Here is a 21,494-nt window from a genome sequence, read left to right as displayed (position 1 = left end):
GTTTAATGGCTGAAATTTGATGTTCATCATTTTATCATATTTTTTGTTTTGTGAAAACCTGTATCTGAACTGTAAATCATGTCAATTTATGGATTAATTTGTTACCGTAGACACTGTCCTACACTTTGTGTTTTGAAAATGTTTTTGAATTATATTTTGATTCCTATCCAATTTTCTATTTTTCTTTCTTTTTTTTTATTAATTAATTATTTATTTAAGCTAGTTAAATTAATTTCAAGCTATCAAAATCTGAAGAGTGCCTGTCCGAAGAGCTACCAGGTCTTTGAAAGTTTTGCGAGCCCTGACATTCATAATCAGCTGATCTTTTTTTCATCTGTTTTGCTGCTCGCAGTGCATTCAGTACTTTCACCCGCAGCCTGACACCGGCGCCTGAGCCTCTGTCTCACGCTCATCAACACTTTCAGAAGGCCGGATCATACTGCTCTGGTCTGCTGTCCAGGACTGCAGTGAGCCGAGCACTCAGCAGAATGCTAATATACAGCTAGCAGGACACATTCAGAGTTTTTATAGACCAAAAAAAAAAAAAAAACTCACACACCCCCCTCAAACCAGCAGAGACCCCTCACAAAATAAAACTTCCCTAAACCAGTCTTACTGATCAACTTTATTTAGAAACTGCTGTCCCACTGTTAGACAAGATTGTGTCATTCTGTTTTATTGAGTGTTTGGACAGTCATCATTTGTTATGTTGTTATGTTGTTCCTGTGGTAGAGCATTGCGTTAGCAGCGCAAAAGGTCGTGGATTCAATTCCCAGGGAACACACATACTGATAAAAATGTGTAGCCTGAATGCACTGTAAGTTGCGTTGGATAAAAGCGTCTGCTAAATGCATAAAAAAAAATCATCACAGGTTTACAGAAATCCTCAATTACTGGTCAAATGTTGGTGTCAGGGCACTTCAAAGCATACTGTAGGTATGAACATACTGTTCATTTGCTCTGAGGCAAATTAAGGCTAATAATTTGCAGTAGTTTAACTCTGCAGCAGTTTATAGTGTATACTGTAGATCAGTGATCTGCTCTGAATCCATGCACAGTTTTTAATCACATTACTGCAGAACTGAACTGCCTTCTGTAAGGCAAAGGGCACATAGAAATGTGTTCAAATGCCATAATTCATTGATTTTACCACTCTTTAGGACTTCCAACTTAAAATTTCCTGTTGGTTCCCCATGGCATATTCTGTAGATATCCCACAAGCCCCTGCGTGAGTGTGTGTCTACAGATGGTAGCGGCTCAGAAATGTTCTGGGACGAATGGACTGAAATCTTTTCTGATGAGCGACAGTCCTCAAGTCTGTAGAGCTCAGCAGAGTCCACTGAAAACAAGCTCTGGACAGGTAAAAACATACGCTGCAGACACATGAAGCCAGCAACCAGATGCTTCACAGTTCAGCAGTTTGTTCCATAAAACAACATTTCATGATTATTTATGTCATTTATGTTCTACCATCTTTAAAGGGGTCATATGATGGGATTTAAATTTTTTCTTTCTCTTCGGAGTGTTACAAGCTCTTGGTGCATGAAGAAGATCTGTAAAGTTGCAAAGATTAAAGCCTCAAATCCAAAGAGATATTCTTTATAAAAGTTAAGACTCGTCCACGCCCCCCTGAAACGGCTCGTTCTAACACACCCCACATCTCTACATCACTGTGTGGAAATATTAGTGTAATGCCACCCAAATGTTCACGCAAAGAAAGAAGGTGTGGTTTCAGTAACACAGTTAGTGTTGAAGCAGTAATGTCAGGGAGATGTGTGTGTATCTAGACGAAAGCAAAAGCACTTTATTTGGCCTTCCGAAAGCAAATGCATTTAAGAATCTTTAAGATTACTTACAACAGAACAGCAACACATTTTATAGACGACCGTTTTGTGAACCTAGGAGAGGAGGTAATTCTGACTTTACTACAACAATCTGGCACGTCTGAATCAGCCACTGTAAGTATGTTTTTTATTAGTTTATGTATTTGCTGTTGACTGTTCAACAGCACTGTGTCTGTCACGTGACTCTGTTCCCCTTTCGGGCTTGAACATTATTAACTGTCTTTACATTTATTTTGAAAGATGAAGCTTGCAACTGTGAAAAGGGGCATTGCATTTCCGACGAGTGCTTGCGATGTTCGGCCAATCACAGTGCACTGGTTCAGTTGGCCAATCAGAGCAGACTGCGCTTGTCAGAAGGAGGGACTTTGTAGAAAACCACACTTTTGAGAGAGGCGGGGCATAGAGGACCTACAATAATGTACAGTATTGGAAAAATAATGTATTTTTTTAACATTAAAGCATGTCAACATATTCTGTTACACCAAATACCCAAAATAATGATCTTTTAAAAAAGCATCATATGACCCCTTTAAAAACCAGCAAGTCAATCAAAATTGTGTGATATTGTAAATACACTGAATATGCACTGCCATTCGAAAGTTTGGGATCAGTATGATTGTTATGTTTTTTAAAGAAGTTTCATATTATCATCAAGGTGATGAGCATAAAAGACTTTTCTTTAAAAATCGTACTGATCACAGTGTATGTCGCAGTCAATGCCATTTAACCATATATACTTCTGTCACATTACATTACATTTACATTTAGTCATTTAGCAGATGCTTTTATCCAAAGCGACTTACAAATGAGGACAATGGAAGCAATCAAAAACAACAAAAGAGCAATGATATATAAGTGCTATAACAAGTCTCAGTTAGCCTAAACACAGTATACGTAGCAAAGGCTTTTAAATAATATAATAAATAAAAAGAAAACAGATAGAATAGAAAAAGAATAGAGCAAGCTAGTGTTAGAGGTCTTTTTTTTATAATTGTATAATAAAGGAAAAGAAAATAGATAGAATACAAAAAGATTAGAAAGGTAGTTAGATTTTTTTTTTTTATAAATAGAATTAGAATAGTGAGTGAAAAAGTTAGAGGGTCAAATAAAGATGGAAGAGATGTGTTTTAAATGATTTTGTGTCTCTTTGGGATGCACAATAATGTGATATTCACTTTCAGAACGTAATCCCACAAAGAGGGAACATTTCATTTAAAAGTCCGTAAAAGTGACTTTGTGCTTCTTTGGGATGAACAAATCAAGCGACGTTCACTTGCAGAACGTAAGCTTCTAGAGGGCACATAAGTCTGAAGTAATGAATTTAGGTAAAGGGGTACAGAGCCAGTGCTGGTTTTGTATGCAAACATCAATGCCTTGAATTTTATGCGAGCAGCTATTGGTAGCCAGTGCAGATTGATAAACTGAGGTGTGACGTGTATTCTTTTCGGCTCATTAAAAATTAATGTTGCTGCCGCAGTCTGGATTAATTGTAAAGGTTTGATAGAACTGGCTGGAAGACCTGCCAAGAGAGCGTTGCAATAGTCTAACCTGGACAGAACAAGAGCTTGAACAAGGAGTTGTGCAGCATGTTCTGAAAGAAAGGGCCTGATCTTCTTAATGTTGAATAAAGCAAATCTGCAGGACCGGACAGTTTTAGCAATGTGGTCTGAGAAAGTTAGCTGATCATCAATCATAACTCCAAGGTTGTCACAATACAACACATCCTCTCATGGGCTTATTGTTTTTATTAAACAGCTACTACATACCTTACAGCTTCATTTGTTTATTTGTATTTTTTTTTTTCATACACACAGCTAAAAAATAAAGTGCAATTTACACACATCAAATTTATTTTCACAGAAAATATGCAATATGTACTAACAGTGCAAACAGTTCATCCAGTAACAAACTTAAACTCTAGTAAAAATGCTCTCATACACACACACACACACACACACACACACACACGTTCAGAAATAAGCCTGCTTGATCTCAGAATCTGATCTAATCATTCACACACACACTCCAGCGGGCAGACTTCCACACAAAGATGATGAAAGCTCCGCCAGCACTCGGACACACACACACACACACACATACACACACACACCTGTAAACGTGTTGTTCATGTCTGCATCCTCCTGCAGTGCTGTATTCTCTACTCGTGCATGCTGCATACGATCGCAGCACTTCTGGGAACCAGTGCAATTGTCTCGCAAAGCATCATGGGAAATCACTGTCCTACTGAGAGGCTGGATGGGTGGCTTGGGGGTCCCATAATAGTTACCTAGGCAACCAGGAACACATTAACATGCTTGAACAGAAAGAGGGAGAGAAAGCATGGCAGAGAGAGAAAGAGACACACACACACACAGCTCAGTCCATGTGTGAGCTCTCCTCTAACACTGATGCTAGAGTTTGGTGGAGGTTTTATGCAGAAGTACACAGACATTTCTGTAGGTTTTGTCAGAGACTATAACGTGCTGTCTAACAGCGTAAAAGCAATCACTACAACAGCTAACTGACACAAACTTTTACACACTGGACCTGAAAGCAGCTTGAAAAAAATATTGAATTCATAGTTCTGTTTATAATAAATGGTATTCATTTAATATGTTCCCATCGCATTTATTTATGCAGTGAAGAAATTAAATACTACTAATTCTATGTATCTATTTTTACTCATCTTGATGATTTGTAACGACTGTTTGCAATAGTACACATACGCACACAAATCAGTGAAGTAGTTAAAGACACATAACGTCACACATGATCTTCGTTTAGTGGTACAATGAGGATATCATTAACAAATCACTTTTGTCATTAAAACGCTCAAATGTTTCTCTCTCCTGTACTGATAAGTGGGATGTTTGTCACATGTTTCTGTAAATACTGTGACTGTACGAACATCTGCAGCCTGACACGGCTCTTCAGAAAGGCTTTGTGTGTGAGTCTTCCAGAGAATACAGACAATACAGTGTGTTTCTTTTGCTTTGTTTCTGACTATGCTAGCATGCTAATGCTATCTTTGGGCAGGTGCTACATTATTCTCACAGCAGTCCTTACATGAGCTGTTTGCAGTGTCTGACGTACCGTCATATGTTCCTATCTCTAGCAGTCCTCCGCTCCGCTCCAGCTCCAGGAAATCCTCCACGGACAGGAAGTTGTAGTCCACACCATGAAGCTCGCCGTCACGAGGAGGACGGGTCGTACCTGCATGAGAAACATGTGGAGGGTCAAATCTCTGAACTGCTGTCAGGGAACTGCATTCAAGGGATGCAACAGCATGCAAACGGAGCTTCCACAGCTAGACGCGTCTGAGTTCGTGTTCTTACGCAGAGGATGCTTCAGGCCTAACTTCCTTTTGCCGTTCATAACATTTGCCTACTTACTACAGTAATAGTATAGTAACACAAGCATACAGACTGATCTGAAGAGATTAATCACGATCTGTGCAAAGAACAGAGTCATAACACACCAACCTCAAATGCTTCACTCTTACACTCATATAAGCCAAAGTCATCAAGGCTTCATGAAATCCATTAGAACTGTGAGAAAAGTTCAAGGCTCCATGTAGAATGTACGTGTGACACTTTTACACTACCAAGAGGTTTTAAATCCAGCGTTTGTCAAACCAATGACATTTTCTCTCATACACAGTACAGTAATGGCAGGAATAAAAAGTCAGGATTTTTTTCCTTTACAAACTAAGTAACAGAGGTTACATTTCTGTATGTTTCCACAGTCATGAAAAAGCTGGAAATATCAGGGAATTTTTAAAATTGTGATTTCCAGGGCCTGGAAAAGTTCTGTAAATGAACAAAATCTTCTAAGTGAGAGAGCAATGGTGGAATGTTCATTGTTGAATAGACACACGGGTCTGTGTGCTACTGATGAACTACTACAGAGATCAACAGTGTCCACACACTGTTTCAGCAGCCTTGTTTCAACAATTCATTTTTCCCACAGGGATTTATTTATTTCTGTTTGTTTGTTTGTTTGAAAATGATAAGGCATGAAGCAAACCAGCCAGCTCCAAGGTGAATTACATCAGGCAAAACTCTGTAATGTGCTTGTCATATCCTAAACTGTGCCTCCACATCTGCTCACTCCTCCACCCTTCAGCCCGTGAAAAACCATCAAAACCCTTGTGATGAGGAGAAGAGGACGCTTGAATGAGGAAATCTCTCTTCACAATCACTTTCATACATGCTTGACCTCTGCAGTCAAAAGTCAATCTACACATCTTCACATCTTTTAAAAGGCCATCTTGTTCTATGAATATTTATTCTGAATTTCCTACTTAATCAAACCTCAGTGTCTTACCTCAGCACTGTCTAATCATGTATGTGACTACACCAAACACCGGCCTCAGTGGCTAGAAGCGCAGCAGGTTTTCATGGACTACTGAAAACAACAATCTAAACAAACATATTACTTATTAAATCAGTGTTTTGAAGATATAAAATGTCACCGGCGGGATCTAAACCCAGAGCTCTAACCACTACTGTGCTGAAAATAAAGTCCTTTTGAATTAACAGAGAAAAAGTTGAAGGATCCAATGCAGGACTGAGTTAAAGATCCGCAGAAAACAAGAATGTCCAATAAATCTGGAAATAAAGTGGAAAAAATGAAGTATAAATCCCAAGAAAACAAAACACATCAAATGAAGGTTTAGACTGGAGTCCAGAACAGATGATTCATGGGAGGCTCTGCCTTCAGAAAGAAACTCACATACACACACACACACACACACACACACACACACACACACACACACACACACACAACTCAAATCAAGTGTCAGCAGGAGGACGGTGCTCTCTGTTTCCCTCTGGTGGACAGACAGTGATGTGACATAAACACATAAACCCATAGTTAAGTTAGCTGTTAGTGACATAAAGCAAAGCAAGAAATCTCCATAATATCAGTGCTTTAGAGACCAGTGAGATCAGAAGATTTATCTTATTACAAAAATGACAACATTATGTAATGTTTTTATTGGTACTGTTACACACAAACACACACACACACACACAAGTTTGTGATTTACTTAAAAAAAAAAAAAAAAAAAAAAAAGTACACAAAACTGTCACTGTAAGACCTGCCTTAGTTTATTAAATTTAATATGTGAATACAAATAAAAGCCAGCAAAACATACCAAGCTCACCTGGGGAAGTCGTGGCCTAGTTGTTAGAGAGTTTGACTCCTAATCCTAAGGTTGTGGGTTCGAGTCTCGGGCCGGCAATACCACGACTGAGGTGCCCTTGAGCAAGACACTGAACCCCCAACCAACCTCCCATTCTGATGATCTCTTGAAATCCTTAATGTGTTTGTGTGAGTTATACTTAAATAATGACATGTTTTCAGTTGAACCTGAATGTTTGTTACTGTCAAATAATAGTGTGGTTTTGTTTTTAAAGGTGTCATATGATGTTGCTAAAAAGAACATTATTTTGTGTATTTGGTGTAATGCAATGTGTTTATGCGGTTTAAGGTTAAAAAATACATTATTTTCCACATACTGTACATTATTGTTTCTCCTCTATGCCCCGCCTTCTGAAACACGTCAATTTTTACAAAGCTCATCGTCTGAAAAGCGAGGTGTGCTCTGATTGGCCAGCTCTCCAGTGCATTGTGATTGGCCGAATACCTCAAGCGTGTGACGGAAATGTTACGCCCCTCACATACTGTGATGCCGTGTGTGCTGGAGCGGCGAGACAAAAACATTAAAACCCATTACAAATGAGGCATTTGTTGCATTACTGATTGTCCTCCGAAAAATGCGCTGTTACCAAAATAAAGTGTTACCAAAATGTCCTCTGATGTGTCTCAGCTATTCAGTCCTCATCTGGAGTTTAAAGACTCTGTAGAAAAGCATCCGGTACAGAATCTGATTCTCCAGTCGTCAAAGTCTCAGTTTTGACTCCCATGGTCCGTGGATGTTTTTGATCATTTCATTTCCTATTTGGAATGCAATAACGAGAAATGGAAAAATGGCTCGTTTATTCGATTTTCTGTTTAGTTTAACAAACGGAAAATGAGATTTTGGCTCAATTTCTCATTTTTCGTTTGGGGTTTACAAATAGGTTTATTGCTTCAATATTTCATCCGCACAGGGACAATCTCCTGAATCTGTCTGGAAACATTTTGCAAGCCATGAGAGGCCTCCAACAGACGTTTTGAAGTAAGGAGGGATTAGTGAAAGTTATTTATGTGGTAAAATATTTTTTTTTATATAGTTGCAGAGATGCTGATCCCTCTGTTTTTTCAGAACCTCAAATCGCAAATCGAGGAGAAAAAAAAACTGCATCTTTAAATATACTAACCAAAACACAGAAAACTAGATGGAACAAATATGGTGCTAAAACAGTAACATGGGTATTGCTCATGTTCAGTCTATTCAATGCTACATTCAGTGCAAGTGTGTGGCCCTCTGTTTTACATTTGACTTGCTGTTTTCCAAAAAAAAAATTTTTTATTTGGCACCAGCTGCAGTAGTTAATGTTGTTTTATATTATACCCCCCTCCCCCAGCTATCATTGAGCTAAAGTATGCCCCCCCCCCATCTATCATTAAAGAACCTGTGTTCACCTCACGCTGCAGGAGTGTGGTGGGGTGCAAGGTCTGTATTGACCAGTGGATGGAGACCTCAAGGCAGTGCCCTAAATGCAGATCTGAAGATTTTGTCATGACAGAAGTTGCAGGCCTATCCAAAGTTCTTGAAGTCACTAAGAGTATTCAGGGGAAGTTGTGGCCTAATGGTTAGAGAGTCGGACTCGTAATCCAAAAGTTGTGAGTTCGAGTCTCAGGCCGGCAGGAGTTGTAGGTGGGGGAAGTGAATGTATAGCGCTTTCTCCGCCTTCAATACCATTACTGAGGTGCCCTTGACCAAGACACTAAACCCCCAACTGCTCCCCAGGCGCCGCAGCATAAATGGCTGCCCACTGCTCCGGGTGTGTGTTCACTGCTGTGTGTGTGCACTTTAAATGAGTTAAATGCAGAGCATGAATTCTGAGTATGGGTCACCATATTTGGCTGTATGTCACGTCACTTTTTAGTTTTTTTCACAGGAGCTGCTGAAACAGTTCTACTCCGCCATCATTGAATCCATCCACTGCACTTGAGTAACTGTCTGGTTCAGCTCAGCTTCTAAATCTGACCTCAGAAGACTACAGAGGGTAGTCCGGACTGCTGAGCGAATCATCGGTACAACCCTCCCTTCTATTCAAGAACTGTACTTATCCAGAGTGAGCAAAACGGCTGGCAAAATCACTCTGGACCCCTACATCCAGCACACTTCATCTTTGAACTGCTGCCATCTGGTGGACGCTACAGAGCTCTGAGCACCAGAACGGCCAGACACAGGAACAGTTTCTTCCCTCAGGCAATCCATCTAATGAACACTTGATAATAACTGTAGAACACACAACACTATTTATACACTCATACACTTATTTATCTAACACAAATCTTAAATCTACATTTCAATTTGCACATAATATACCTGTACATACAACTGTCTATTGTTATATATCTGTACATTCAATTGTCAAATTTTAAATTAACAATCACTCAAATAACAGTTAATTTTTACACACAAAATAATATCTGTGTTTTTTGTTCTGTCGCTGTCATTCTGTTACACTGTGGAAGCTTCTATCATGAAAAACTAATTCCTTGTATGTGTAAGCATATCTGGCAATAAAAGCTCATTCTGATTCTGATTCTGATTCTAAATATATGTTGGCTTTCTCAAGCCCAACAAAGAAGACTAAGAGAAACATCAACCAATTAAGTATGTAATAAAACTAATACAATTCTAAGGCATGAAAAATTGGGATTTTATTCACCCTAAACCCTGTCAATTTTTGTCAGTATTAAGGTGCGTTCACTGATTCTACCTTCTCTCTTTTCTATCTCATTCTTTTCATTTGAACTTAGTTGGCTATACATGCTTACATTCATAAATTTAATCTTTATTTCTAATTTATTTAATAAATTTAACTTTATTAATTTTCACAATTATTTATTCATGTCACACACACATATCTAGTGCCTTTTGACTTAAATAAAAGATGAGAGTGGTAAATGTTATGCACATATTATCATGGAACTGTTCAGTCTATTATTGATTTTTATTTCCACTTCACTTTTATCCAAAGAGACGGAACTGTTTGCACTGTATTTATCAATGGGACAATATTCATACAATACTATAACCTAGAAATAATCTGTCAGCATACTGTAACTCTCATTAAAGGGGTCACTTGCAAGTCACAGCAGCACGAATTATGTGCCCAGCAACATCAGATTCAAATATTATGCTAATTAACAGTGAGTGGTGGTTTCAGACATTATAGTGCTGCACTCGTACTGACTCTTATTCTGCCTGAAAGAATGAAAAGGCCGTACTGAAAGCCCAGCGATTTGACCAATCAGATGAAAGGAGCATTTCAGCGCCACCCACAAGTGCGAAGGGAAATACTGAAGCCATAAACTGATTTGTAAACCCCAAAGGAAAAATGAGAAAAAACTAAAACTAAACGGAAAAACAAATAAACGAGCCATTTTTTCCATTTCTCTTTATTGCATTCCAAATATAAAATTAAATGATCAGAACTTACACGGACCTCCCATTCTGATGATCTCTTGAAATCCTTAATGTGTTTGTGTGAGTTATACTTAAATAATGACATGTTTTCAGTTGAACCTGAATGTTTGTTACTGTCAAATAATAGTGTGGTTTTGTTTTTAAAGGGGTCATATGATGTTGCTAAAAAGAACATTATTTTGTGTATTTGGTGTAATGCAATGTGTTTATGCGGTTTACAAAGCTCATCGTTCTGAAAAGCGAGGTGTGCTCTGATTGGCCAGCTATCCAGTGTGTTGTGATTGGCCGAATGCTCAAGCGTGAGATGGAAATGTTACGCCCCTCACATACTGTGATGCGTGTCCCGGCAGCACGAGACTCAGTCCAGCTGCTCTGCTCGAGCTCATCCCATCATCGCTGCTCTTTCAGCAGTTCAGTCAGTGTACTGTTAGGAGTAACTGAATAACTCAGGATATTGGTTTATTTCACATCAGAGGGAGTGTAAGGCACATTTATAAACCGAATAACTTTAGTAATTTGTGGATTAGTGCGTACTGGAGACGCGAACCAGACTGTCCTTGCAAAGTTTGAACTTCCCAACTTTATAGAAACAGCCGTTGTGCCACAGACTGCAGGCTGCTGGTTCAGGAAACAGTCCTCATCCTCCATAAAATGCACAGCACACATCTGAATATTTGGGTTGGACTGTTCTGGAACAGTGTTGAAATACAACTTAACACTGATTTCTAGTGTGTCCTCTTTTGGAAGAACAAACACACAGCGACTCCACAACATGGCAGCTTGGCAACAAAGAGAATAAAAGTTAGGCCTTCTTTCTTTGCGTGAACATCTGGGCAGTGTTATGCAAATCTTCCCACACAGTGATGTAGAGATGTGGGGTGTGTTAGAACAAGCCGTTTCAGGGGTGTGTGGTTGACCGTTAACTTTTATAAAGAATATCTCTTTGGATGTTAGACTTTAGTCTTTGCAACTTTACAGATCTTCTTTATTCACCAAGAAAATGTAACAACACAAAGAGAAACGAAAACCAAAAACACTAGTTTTAAACCATTTAAACATACTATGTGATTTCAGTGCTGTTGTTAGAGTGAATGGTTAAACTTTTGGTCATGGAAATGAGGCTTTAAGTCATGGAGATTCATATACAGTGATTAAAAAACAAACAAACTAGTGTATATCTTAAAGAAGATGATATCAAACATGAGAACTGAGGAACAACAAGCTGCAATGCAAGTTCACTTTCATTCAGCTCTCAGCAGGTCAGTGCCATGTAAATATGAAGCAACTCTTGAAGAAGATGCTAGCAAACACAGTGTGGTCATGTAAAAACACTGTTCAGAGAGCCTCAGTGCTGACACCTGTGCAAACAGAGAGAATTTATCAACATAAACATCTTCAATCAACAAGCATTCCATCAACATTTCAACATCACACCCATAAACACCCTGTGTGAACACAACACACAAATCATGTCTCTCACACACATTCTATACAGTGATTAAAAAACAAACAAACTACGTGTATATCATTGCTTTCACGTAAAGAAGATGATATCAAAATGAGAACTGAGGAACAACAAGCTCAATGCAAGTTCAGAAATCATGATCTCATTCAGCTCTCAAATGACAGGTCAGTGCCATGTAAATATGAAGCAACTCTTGAAGAAGATGCTAGCAAACACAGTGTGGTCATGTAAAAACACTGTTCAGAGAGCCTCAGTGCTGACACCTGTGCAAACAGAGAGAATTGATGAACTGACAGAATTAAGAGTGTGTATGTGTGTGTGTGTGTGAGTGAGTGAGTGAGTGAGTGAGTGAGTGAGTGAGTGAGTGAGTGAGTGAGTGTGTGTGTGTGAGTAAGTGTGTGTCGGAGTATGTGAGTGTGTGTGTGTGTGTTTGTGAGAGTGGTGTTGGTGTGTGTGTGTGTGTGTGTGTGTGTGTGTGTGTGTGTGTGTGTGTGTGTGTGTCAGTGAGAGTGTGTGTGTGTCAGTGAGTGAGTGTGTGAGTGAGTGTGTGTGTGTGTATGTGAATGTGTTTGTGTGTGTGTAAAATACTGTAAAATATAAAGCATTTAATATATACTTAAATATTAGAAATATTGACAAGTGGAGAGAGAGCAGAGGTGGTGTGTGGAAATAAAAGTGCTCAAATGAGGGAACAGTTCACAAATCCAGCAGATCCTGTCAATAAAGAACTTTCAAATTGGAAACTGAAGAAACTGAGGTGTGATTTAAGCAGTATCTCTCACTTCTCACGAGTGGAAACTGATCAAGCAAGCGTGCACACACACACACTGTTCATGTGACTGAGGGAACAAGGAAAACTCAAGAAAGAGACACAAGCTGAAGAGAAGAGAGCAGAACACTGTCCGTTAATTATTTACAGTGTTCACACAAATCTAAACACCATTAAAAAACACCAACAAAAGAGATCAAATGAGCTGCTTTTAGAGAGGATGAGCTAACAGCAGCTGGGTATGATGAGAGACAGACCAAAACAGACACGATCACGTCTGAACATGTCACATATGAACAATCAAAAACAATTAACTTTGCAAGTACATGTAGTTGCAAAGTTACTGATAGTAGAATGTTTAAAGTGTTTACCTTAACCTTTAGAGCAGTGGTTCCCAACCTGTCATCCTCCTTTCATATGATAAACCTGAGTTATCACATGAGTTACATGCTTTGAGAATCACAGCGGTCTGTGTGGGCTGGATATTTCAGTGCCGATGCTGCCTGCTCCTGCTAAACGTGTTACAGTTCATCTGCGGGTACGGGATTCTCAATCCACACAGAAGAGTTCTCTTCCACGCCGTTCTGAACACCTACAGTAGTTTGTTCTTTGATTTGGTTTGAAGCAGTTATTTAATAAAGTAGTTTGAATTATACAACTTGTCACAGCATCGTTTTGTTACTCTAGCCTGGTGGAGACTGAAGCTACGTATACATGTCAGTTTTGGGATTGAGTCAAGCCTGTATTCCTTAACAGTTACCATAGTGACCAAAGTAATATCAAAAATGGCAACATCCACAAAACGTACAGTCTTATCACTTTCTGACACGACAAAAGTGGTGAGTTCATCTGTCAAACCTTCATTAACCAACAACAGCTTTTATATTTCTGTGGAGAGCGGAGCATTTGAGTCGCGTGCAGAACACTAAACTGATGGGAGCGGTTGAGACTGGATCTAAAACGTTCAGATTACGCGCAGCTCATTTCTCCTTCACTGTAAGCTACTGAAACCACACATGAAAACACGCAGCACACAGGGAACACGTGTTTGTGCAGCAGAGCGGTTTGTTCTCGCACTGTATGAATTGTCCAGTCCGGTTCCATTCACATAGCGCAGGTTTTTCCGAGAATGCATTTGTGAGTCCTGGAATTTTTCATGTGTGAGTTTGGTTACAGAATGCAGTTGTCATGCCCGAAAATAACCAAACTGTGTGTGAACATAACCATATTAAGGACTCAAAAACAAGACTGACAACTGAATTCTGCTGCTGTGTGAATGTGGCCTGAGACACTGTCGTACGTACGGTCAGATACAGTGTGAACATCACATCATAAAATCTTGTGATTGTTTGTAAAAGGACTGCTAAATACTGCTGTTACTGAGAGGTAGGGCTGGGAATCGAAAATCGAATACTTAAAGGGTTAGTTCAGCCAAAAACGAAAATTATGTCATTAATGACTCACCCTCATGTCGTTCCAAACCCGTGAGACCTCCGTTCATCTTCGGAACACAGTATAAGATATTTTAGATTTAGTCCGAGAGCTTTCTGTTCCTCCATTGAGAATGTATGTACGGTATACTGTCCACGTCCAGAAAGATAATAAAAACATCTTCAAAGTAGTCCATGTGACATCAGAGGGTCCGTTAGAATTTATTGAAGCATCGAAAATACATTTTGGTCCAAAAATAACAAAAATTACGACTTTATTCATCATTTTCTTCTCTTCCAGGTCTGTTGTGAACGGACTGCTGTGACTGTTGATGTACGACGCTGCTGACGTGTTTTCTGGTGCGCCCAATAACAAAGAAAACACGTCAGCAGCGTCGTATGTCAGCGCGATCACTGCAGTGTTGTGAACGCGCTCACAACAGACCCGGAAGAGAAGAAAATGATGAATAAAGTCGTAATTTTTGTTATTTTTGGACCAAAATGTATTTTCGATTCTTCAATAAATTTTAACAGACCCTCTGATGTCACATGGACTACTTTGAAGATGTTTTTATTACCTTTCTGGACGTGGACAGTATACCCTACATACATTCTCAATGGAGGGACAGAAAGCTCTCTGACTAAATCTAAAATATCTTATACTGTGTTCCGAAGATGAACGGAGGTCTCACGGGTTTGGAACGACATGAGGGTGAGTCATTAATGACATCATTTTCGTTTTTGGCTGAACTAACCCTTTAAGGTAAATTGGATACTTTTTGTAAAATTAAAATTTTGATTCCGCCTATCAATTCCTGTGTGTGCATCTTTTCTTTTTTTCCATCTGTGAAGACCCGAATCTGTAATCTGCCAGGACCTTCCTTGCGATTCTATACACTCCAGTGTTTGGCTACCCTTGTGATCAGTATAATATTTGTGATAAGCTAACATGTTGCAAGAGAGGTGAAAAAGCACTTTAATTAAACAGATTCAAACTCCAATGTGATCTTTCCTAAATGACAGCGATTCCGCTGTTAAACCTTTGACGTGTGCAATCACAATGATGTGATCATCACTCTGTGATTTGAGCATTCAGATCTGCGTTCTCGCTGCCGCTGACCTGAAGAGAGCAGCTGTCAGAGTCTTTTCAACCACAAAGTATCATTACAATCATTCAAATAATTACAGGAGTACAGGGATAAAAGTTTATAGTGTGTATAAGGTAGCGATTAATGGGAGTAAACATTTTAAACGTAGTTTGGCTTTTCAAATAAAGATTTATTGATCACATTGTTACGCAAGCAGGTGGCGATAAGGAGTTATCTTTGAATCACTCACATTTCACTGCTGGTTATATATTCTATATATAATTGTGTATGTGATGAAGAAAAAAAAAATCTTGAATCTCGAATCATTCATTCAAGAGATTCATTCAAAATCAATGATTCATCCAGTAATGAAACAAGTAAATCTTAAGTGAGTTGTACAAACCCAATTCCAAAAAAATCCGATTCCAAAAAAGTTGGGACACTGTACAAATTGTGAGTAAAAAAGGAATGTGATAATTTACAAATCTCATAAACTTATATTTTATTCACAATAGAATATAGATAACATATCAAATGTTAAAAGTAAGACATTTTGAAATGTCATGCCAAATATTGGCTCATTCTGGATTTCATGAGAGATACACATTCCAAAAAAGTTGGGACAGGTAGCAATAAGAGGCCGGAAAAGTTAAATGTACATATAAGGAACAGCTGGAGGACCAATTTGCAACTTATTAGGTCAATTGGCAACATGATTGGGTATAAAAAGAGCCTCTCAGAGTGGCAGTGTCTCTCAGAAGTCAAGATGGATCAGAGGATCACCAATTCCCCCAATGCTGCGGCGAAAAATAGTGGAGCAATATCAGAAAGGAGTTTCTCAGAGAAAAATTGCAAAGAGTTTGAAGTTATCATCATCTACAGTGCAGATTATCATCCAAAGATTCAGAGAATCTGGAACAATCTCTGTGCGTAAGGGTCAAGGCCGGAAAAACCATACTGGATGCCCGTGATCTTCGGGCCCTTAGACGGCACTGCATCACATACAGGAATGCTACTGTAATGGAAATCACAACATGGGCTCAGGAATACTTCCAGGAGACATTGTCGGTGAATACAATCCACCGTGCCATTCGCAGTTGCCGGCTAAAACCGTATAGGTCAAAAAAAGAAGCCATATCTAAACATGATTCAGAAGCGCAGGCATTTTCTGTGGGCCAAGGCTCATTTAAAATGGACTGTGGCAAAGTGGAAAACTGTTCTGTGGTCAGACGAATCAAAATTTGAAGTTCTTTTTGGAAAACTGGGACACCATGTCATCTGGACTAAAGAGGACAAGGACAACCCAAGTTGTTATCAGCACTCAGTTCAGAAGCCTGCAACTCTGATGGTATGGGGTTACATGAGTGTGTGTGGCATGGGCAGCTTACACATCTGGAAAGGCACCATCAATGCTGAAAGTTATATCCAAGTTCTAGAACAACATATGCTCCCATCCAGACGTCGTCTCTTTCAGGGAAGACCTTGCATTCTCCAACATGACAATGCCAGACCACATACTGCATCAATTACAACATCATGGCTGCGTAGAAGAAGGATCCAGGTACTGAAATGGCCAGCCTGCAGTCCAGATCTTTCACCATAGAAAACATTTGGCACATCATAAAGAGGAAGATGCGACAAAGAAGACCTAAGACAGTTGAGCAACTAGAAGCCTGTATTAGACAAGAATGGGACAACATTCCTATTCCTAAACTTGAGCAACTTGTCTCCTCAGTCCCCAGACGTTTGCAGACTGTTATAAAAAGAAGAGGGGATGCCACACAGTGGTAAACATGGACTTGTCCCAACTTTTTTGAGATGTGTTGATGGCATGAAATTTAAAATCAACTACGCACACAAACAGCTCTTAATCGAGTCCAGTTTTTATGTAGCCGGTTGATTTTTGTTCATGGTATTCAGTTGCAACTAAATGTTCTGCAAAAAGAATAAATATGACAGACACAGAATATATCTGAATTGAAACCACATTGGAATCAAAACTGGGAATCGATAAGCAGAATTGGAATCGGAATTGATCAAATTCAAATGATACCCATCCCTACTGAGAGGTGACTGGTGTGTCATGGAGTAAAACATAGCATCATCATCAGCTCTAGTTCACTATAGTCTGGAGAAACCCTGCCAGTCTGTGACTCTAGCCTCATATAAATAGCTTACATTAGCTCAATACAGAGTTCAGAGAACAGAGAACGCGTCAAGTAGGGTCAAATAAGTTTTGCTTTTTGCTATCCAATACTGGCCAGAATAAACTGAATTGGTGTCTGATTCAAATATTCAGATATTTTGAATGTGTGCATATATGTCAGCTCAGTATCGTTGAGACTGTGGTGGCTTGTGTATGTCAATTCCACATAACTGTCTCTTCAACTAAAAACAATTATCTGAGTTCTTGCTTGTATTCCAGCACATTTTGGTACAGGCACGGCCCTCTGTAGTGATGTGACACAGTTCACAATGTGCAATCTCAGATCACGCAGCTGCAATCCAAAACATCTTTTAAAATCGTTCACATCATCACGTATCACTCACTTAACCCCAGCCTCTTAAATAAAAAAGTGAAATGAAATGTGGCATGGCTATTTTTAGACTGAAGCATGATTCATCTCTCTTTTCAGATAATTATGATGTAAGGTTGCAGTTTTTTCCTCAGAGCTCAATGATCAGACGTGACCTCAGGCCTGATGATGACCTCTGAACTACCTCCTGCATTTGTACATCACATTAACATCACTGACATACAGTCGATCACAGCAGATATGGTGATGGGGGATTGATGTATTCACACTGTCTGAGGGATTTTTCCCCCTACATTCGAATTTTCCCTATTTATTTATTTATTTTTTTCTAAGCAAAAAAAATATGACTATCATACATTTTTACCATAAATTTACAGAAAAAAATAAATAAAATAAAAAATCAGTCATTCAGTGTAACAATTCCTACATGAGTTCATAAGAGCTCATATAGCACTAATCCTGTCAGGCATATTTAGAAACAGAATCATTGTTGATATTAAAAGACTCTGTTTCAGGATCACAGTTCAACCCCCAATTCATTGTCATGTGAAATCTTTACCAATCTTTGCCACCATCCTTTAAACTGCAGTTTTACCAGCGTCGGCTGTTCTGTCCATCCGTAAAACAGAGAAGTTATCAGACGGCGTTACAGCAGTGTCCGGGACCGAGGTCGTGAGCCATGTTTCAGATAAACAAAGGATGTTACAGTCCCTAATGTCCCATTGGAAACTTATCCTGAATCTAAGATCGTCCATCTTATTCTCCAGAGACTGGACATTGGCGAGCAGAATGCTCGGTAAAGGAGGACTGTGAGCTCTTTTCCTCACTCTGTTGTGTTAAAGCAGACACTTGCATTTAATATGCTTTGTGTACTTTATATAAAATGACTTGTATATTTAATTTGATGCGGACACCAAAATGTGTCCTGTCTTTGTGTCTTTGACCCATGTACATTCTCAAACCGTGTAAAAACAACAACAACAACACAGGCACTATCTGGAACTAACAGCTGTGTAATTCCACAGATCCAACAGAAATAAACGATCAGAGATGTGTATATATCAGCAGCTGTCTCCACAAACACTCACACACGACTTCGGGGCTGCATGGCTCTCGCTGTGAAACCAAAGTCTCTTTAAGGCAAACCGTTTCTCTCACCGGCCATCTTTGAAACGCCTCTCTGGCAAGCAAACACAGCTCCTCTCTCTTTGTATGGGCAAACAGATATGAAAATCACCCATGAAATCTGACAACAACTGTCTTATAAATGTTGTTTCTTATGCTCAAATAGGGTTTAAAAAAAGCTTATACTAGGGCTGCTGAATGCTTGAATCTGATCGGCTGACGAAGGTGTGCAATTATTTTCAGGGAAACGCATGGCAAATGTAGTTCCAGGCAGGTCATGACCGAATTACATGTATTACTTGACCAAAAGATTTCAGTTATTTCAAAGGTCCTTACAGCCTAAAAAACAGCAGAATAATCAAAACCCACAACGACACCGGCCAAGATAATAAATATATCAAACAATAGGATTAGAACAACAAATTATTTCAAGGTTTTTGCCACAAAATTACATTTTATTATGTATGGAAAGGACATACTCTGTTTCTCCCACTCTCTCTCCCTTACAGACACATGCACACACGGAAACACACACACACACACACACACACATACAAACACACACACACACACACACACACATACACACACACAATGGTGAGTGCCATGCTTCCCAGCGTCGTTTCCTGAGAAATACTCTTTTGTTTAGAGAGCATCTGGCCCTGACCTCAACTGTTTGTGCCTCGACTGATGCCCCGCCCTCTTTACAAGTCCCACCCACCTCCGCCAACTTCAGACCCTCTTCCTCGTTTTGCCCTGTTTGTCTCTCTTGCCATAAGATTGGCAGATCTCTCAGTGTGCAGCTTCCTCATGCTGCAGCTGCCAGCTTCAGCTCTGAAAAGAGTCTCTGTGCAGCAGTGTGTGTGTGTGTGTGTGTGTGTGTGTGTGTGTGTGTGTGTTTATAGTGCATGTGTGTGAGGAAGAGATTGAAAGCGTGGAATGAAGAGCCATCTGTCCTTTATCAACTGGACATGGAAGATATTCAACTCAAGTTTCTCCTGGATCACACCATGTCAAAATATTGTCTTTATCTGCGATATTATTTTTCACTAGATTCATCTGTCATGTCTCATGAGCACTGAGATGCTTCTATCGATTAATATTGGAATATGTTGGAAACACTTAGTACAAATAAACCCATTCAGTCAGGGTTGCACGATTATGACAAAAAATAGCTGTTGCTTATTCCATTGAAATTGTCATTGTGATTATTTATTCGATTATCACAATTTACATTGAATAATGTTTATACCATTGTTTGAAGCAACTGCATGCCATATTTTTAAATGAACACAAAGAAGCTGAAAACATTCAAACTTAAAAAAATGTCAACTGATTGGTTTCTTCTTTAAATTATATACATATGAATGATACTATAATGTTATACTAAAATTTAAATTAAACCAATGGAAGAACGCTTAAGATAACCATTAGAAAGAAAGAAACACATCATGAGCATGCAGAATAACATACATCGAACGATTAATTGCCACTTTGAGCGATTACGTAATTGTGGCATCCATTGTTATAGCGATTATAAATTTGATTAATTGTGCAGCCCTACGTTCAGTCCACTGTTTAGTAACAAACCTGTCTGAACATCAAGAGCCATTATTTTCCTGTTCTCAAAAAAATAAATATGACATACTGTATAAAGACATTTTTCAAAATGGTTTTAAGATGAAAGATTTTAGTGTTTGTTTAGTACTTTTAGTATAAAGAATTCATCCTGACTAATGCATGAACTCTCAAAATATACTGTGACAATGTTCATAACATTTGAGTGTTGGTGCCATTAACAGTAATAGTTTGGTGTCAAAGACACAGTTATGTGAATGAGATGTGAGATCTGTTCTGGAGGGTGAGATGGGAGAATATTCACACACACAAAAAAAACTTCAAATACAGCACATGAGTCATATGGACCACTTGGACTTTTGGCAAACATCTCATTTAACGATATAAATATGTAAACAATGCATTGCTTCAAACTAACCAAATATGGCCATTTTTGAAATAAGTCCACAGAAATGTTGAGTATTGAAATGCTCACTCAAGACACCTTAGTCTAATTATGAGTCACTACCATTTATTTATTTGCATCTCAATGCAACAATCAAAGCTTTCGACTAGTACACTGCTTAACTGTTTTTAAGAGTTTTTCTAATCTCTCTTTGACAGCTCTGATTAAAAAAGACATCTAGATCTTATATCATATCTTATATATTTTCCAATCATGCTAAAGTGTACAGTATAGTAACCATTATGAAGTGAAACACCTGTTCATCATTTCGTCATGAATGTAATTTTTGTTGTTACGCTGTTTAGCCGTGACTATATTTACAATGTAGCACAGCTCAGATGATTCCCATCTCTGTTCACATTCATACGGATACACTTTGGCAGACAAACTGAGATCTGTTTATTAACATCTCAACAGAACTGATCACCATCTTCTCCACAGCAGTTCCTGGAACTAGTTAAAGGTTAGCGTTTAACTAGTTCCAGACTGAACTAAAACCTGAACTAAGACATGCCTAAGCTAAATGCAATAATGTGAGTAAGTGTGGTACAATCACACTCCAGATTTAGCACACGGATGACTATCAAGTCTTTTTAGAC

At 38.9% G+C, this 21,494-nt stretch overlaps 1 protein-coding gene across 11 annotated transcripts in view; it reads right to left on the bottom strand.

The window, feature by feature from the left end:
* Positions 1-21,494, bottom strand: part of LOC109085513 (membrane-associated guanylate kinase, WW and PDZ domain-containing protein 1-like) — a 149,593-nt gene that overhangs the window by 62,032 nt on the left and 66,067 nt on the right. For all 11 annotated transcript variants that reach the window (XM_042762964.1, XM_042762972.1, XM_042762962.1 and 8 more), the window contains exons 3-4: positions 4,938-5,057; positions 3,955-4,131 (exon numbers count right to left, since the gene is read on the bottom strand). In XM_042762964.1, the coding sequence (XP_042618898.1) occupies positions 3,955-4,131; positions 4,938-5,057 (297 nt within the window). The remainder of the gene's footprint in view (positions 1-3,954; positions 4,132-4,937; positions 5,058-21,494) is intronic.

The sequence above is a fragment of the Cyprinus carpio genome, chromosome A8 (genome assembly GCF_018340385.1).
Source record: "Cyprinus carpio isolate SPL01 chromosome A8, ASM1834038v1, whole genome shotgun sequence".
Classification (NCBI taxonomy): Eukaryota; Metazoa; Chordata; class Actinopteri; order Cypriniformes; family Cyprinidae; genus Cyprinus; species Cyprinus carpio.
The sequence above is the reverse complement of the archived record's forward strand: the minus strand, read 5'-3'. Positions and strand labels throughout refer to the sequence as shown.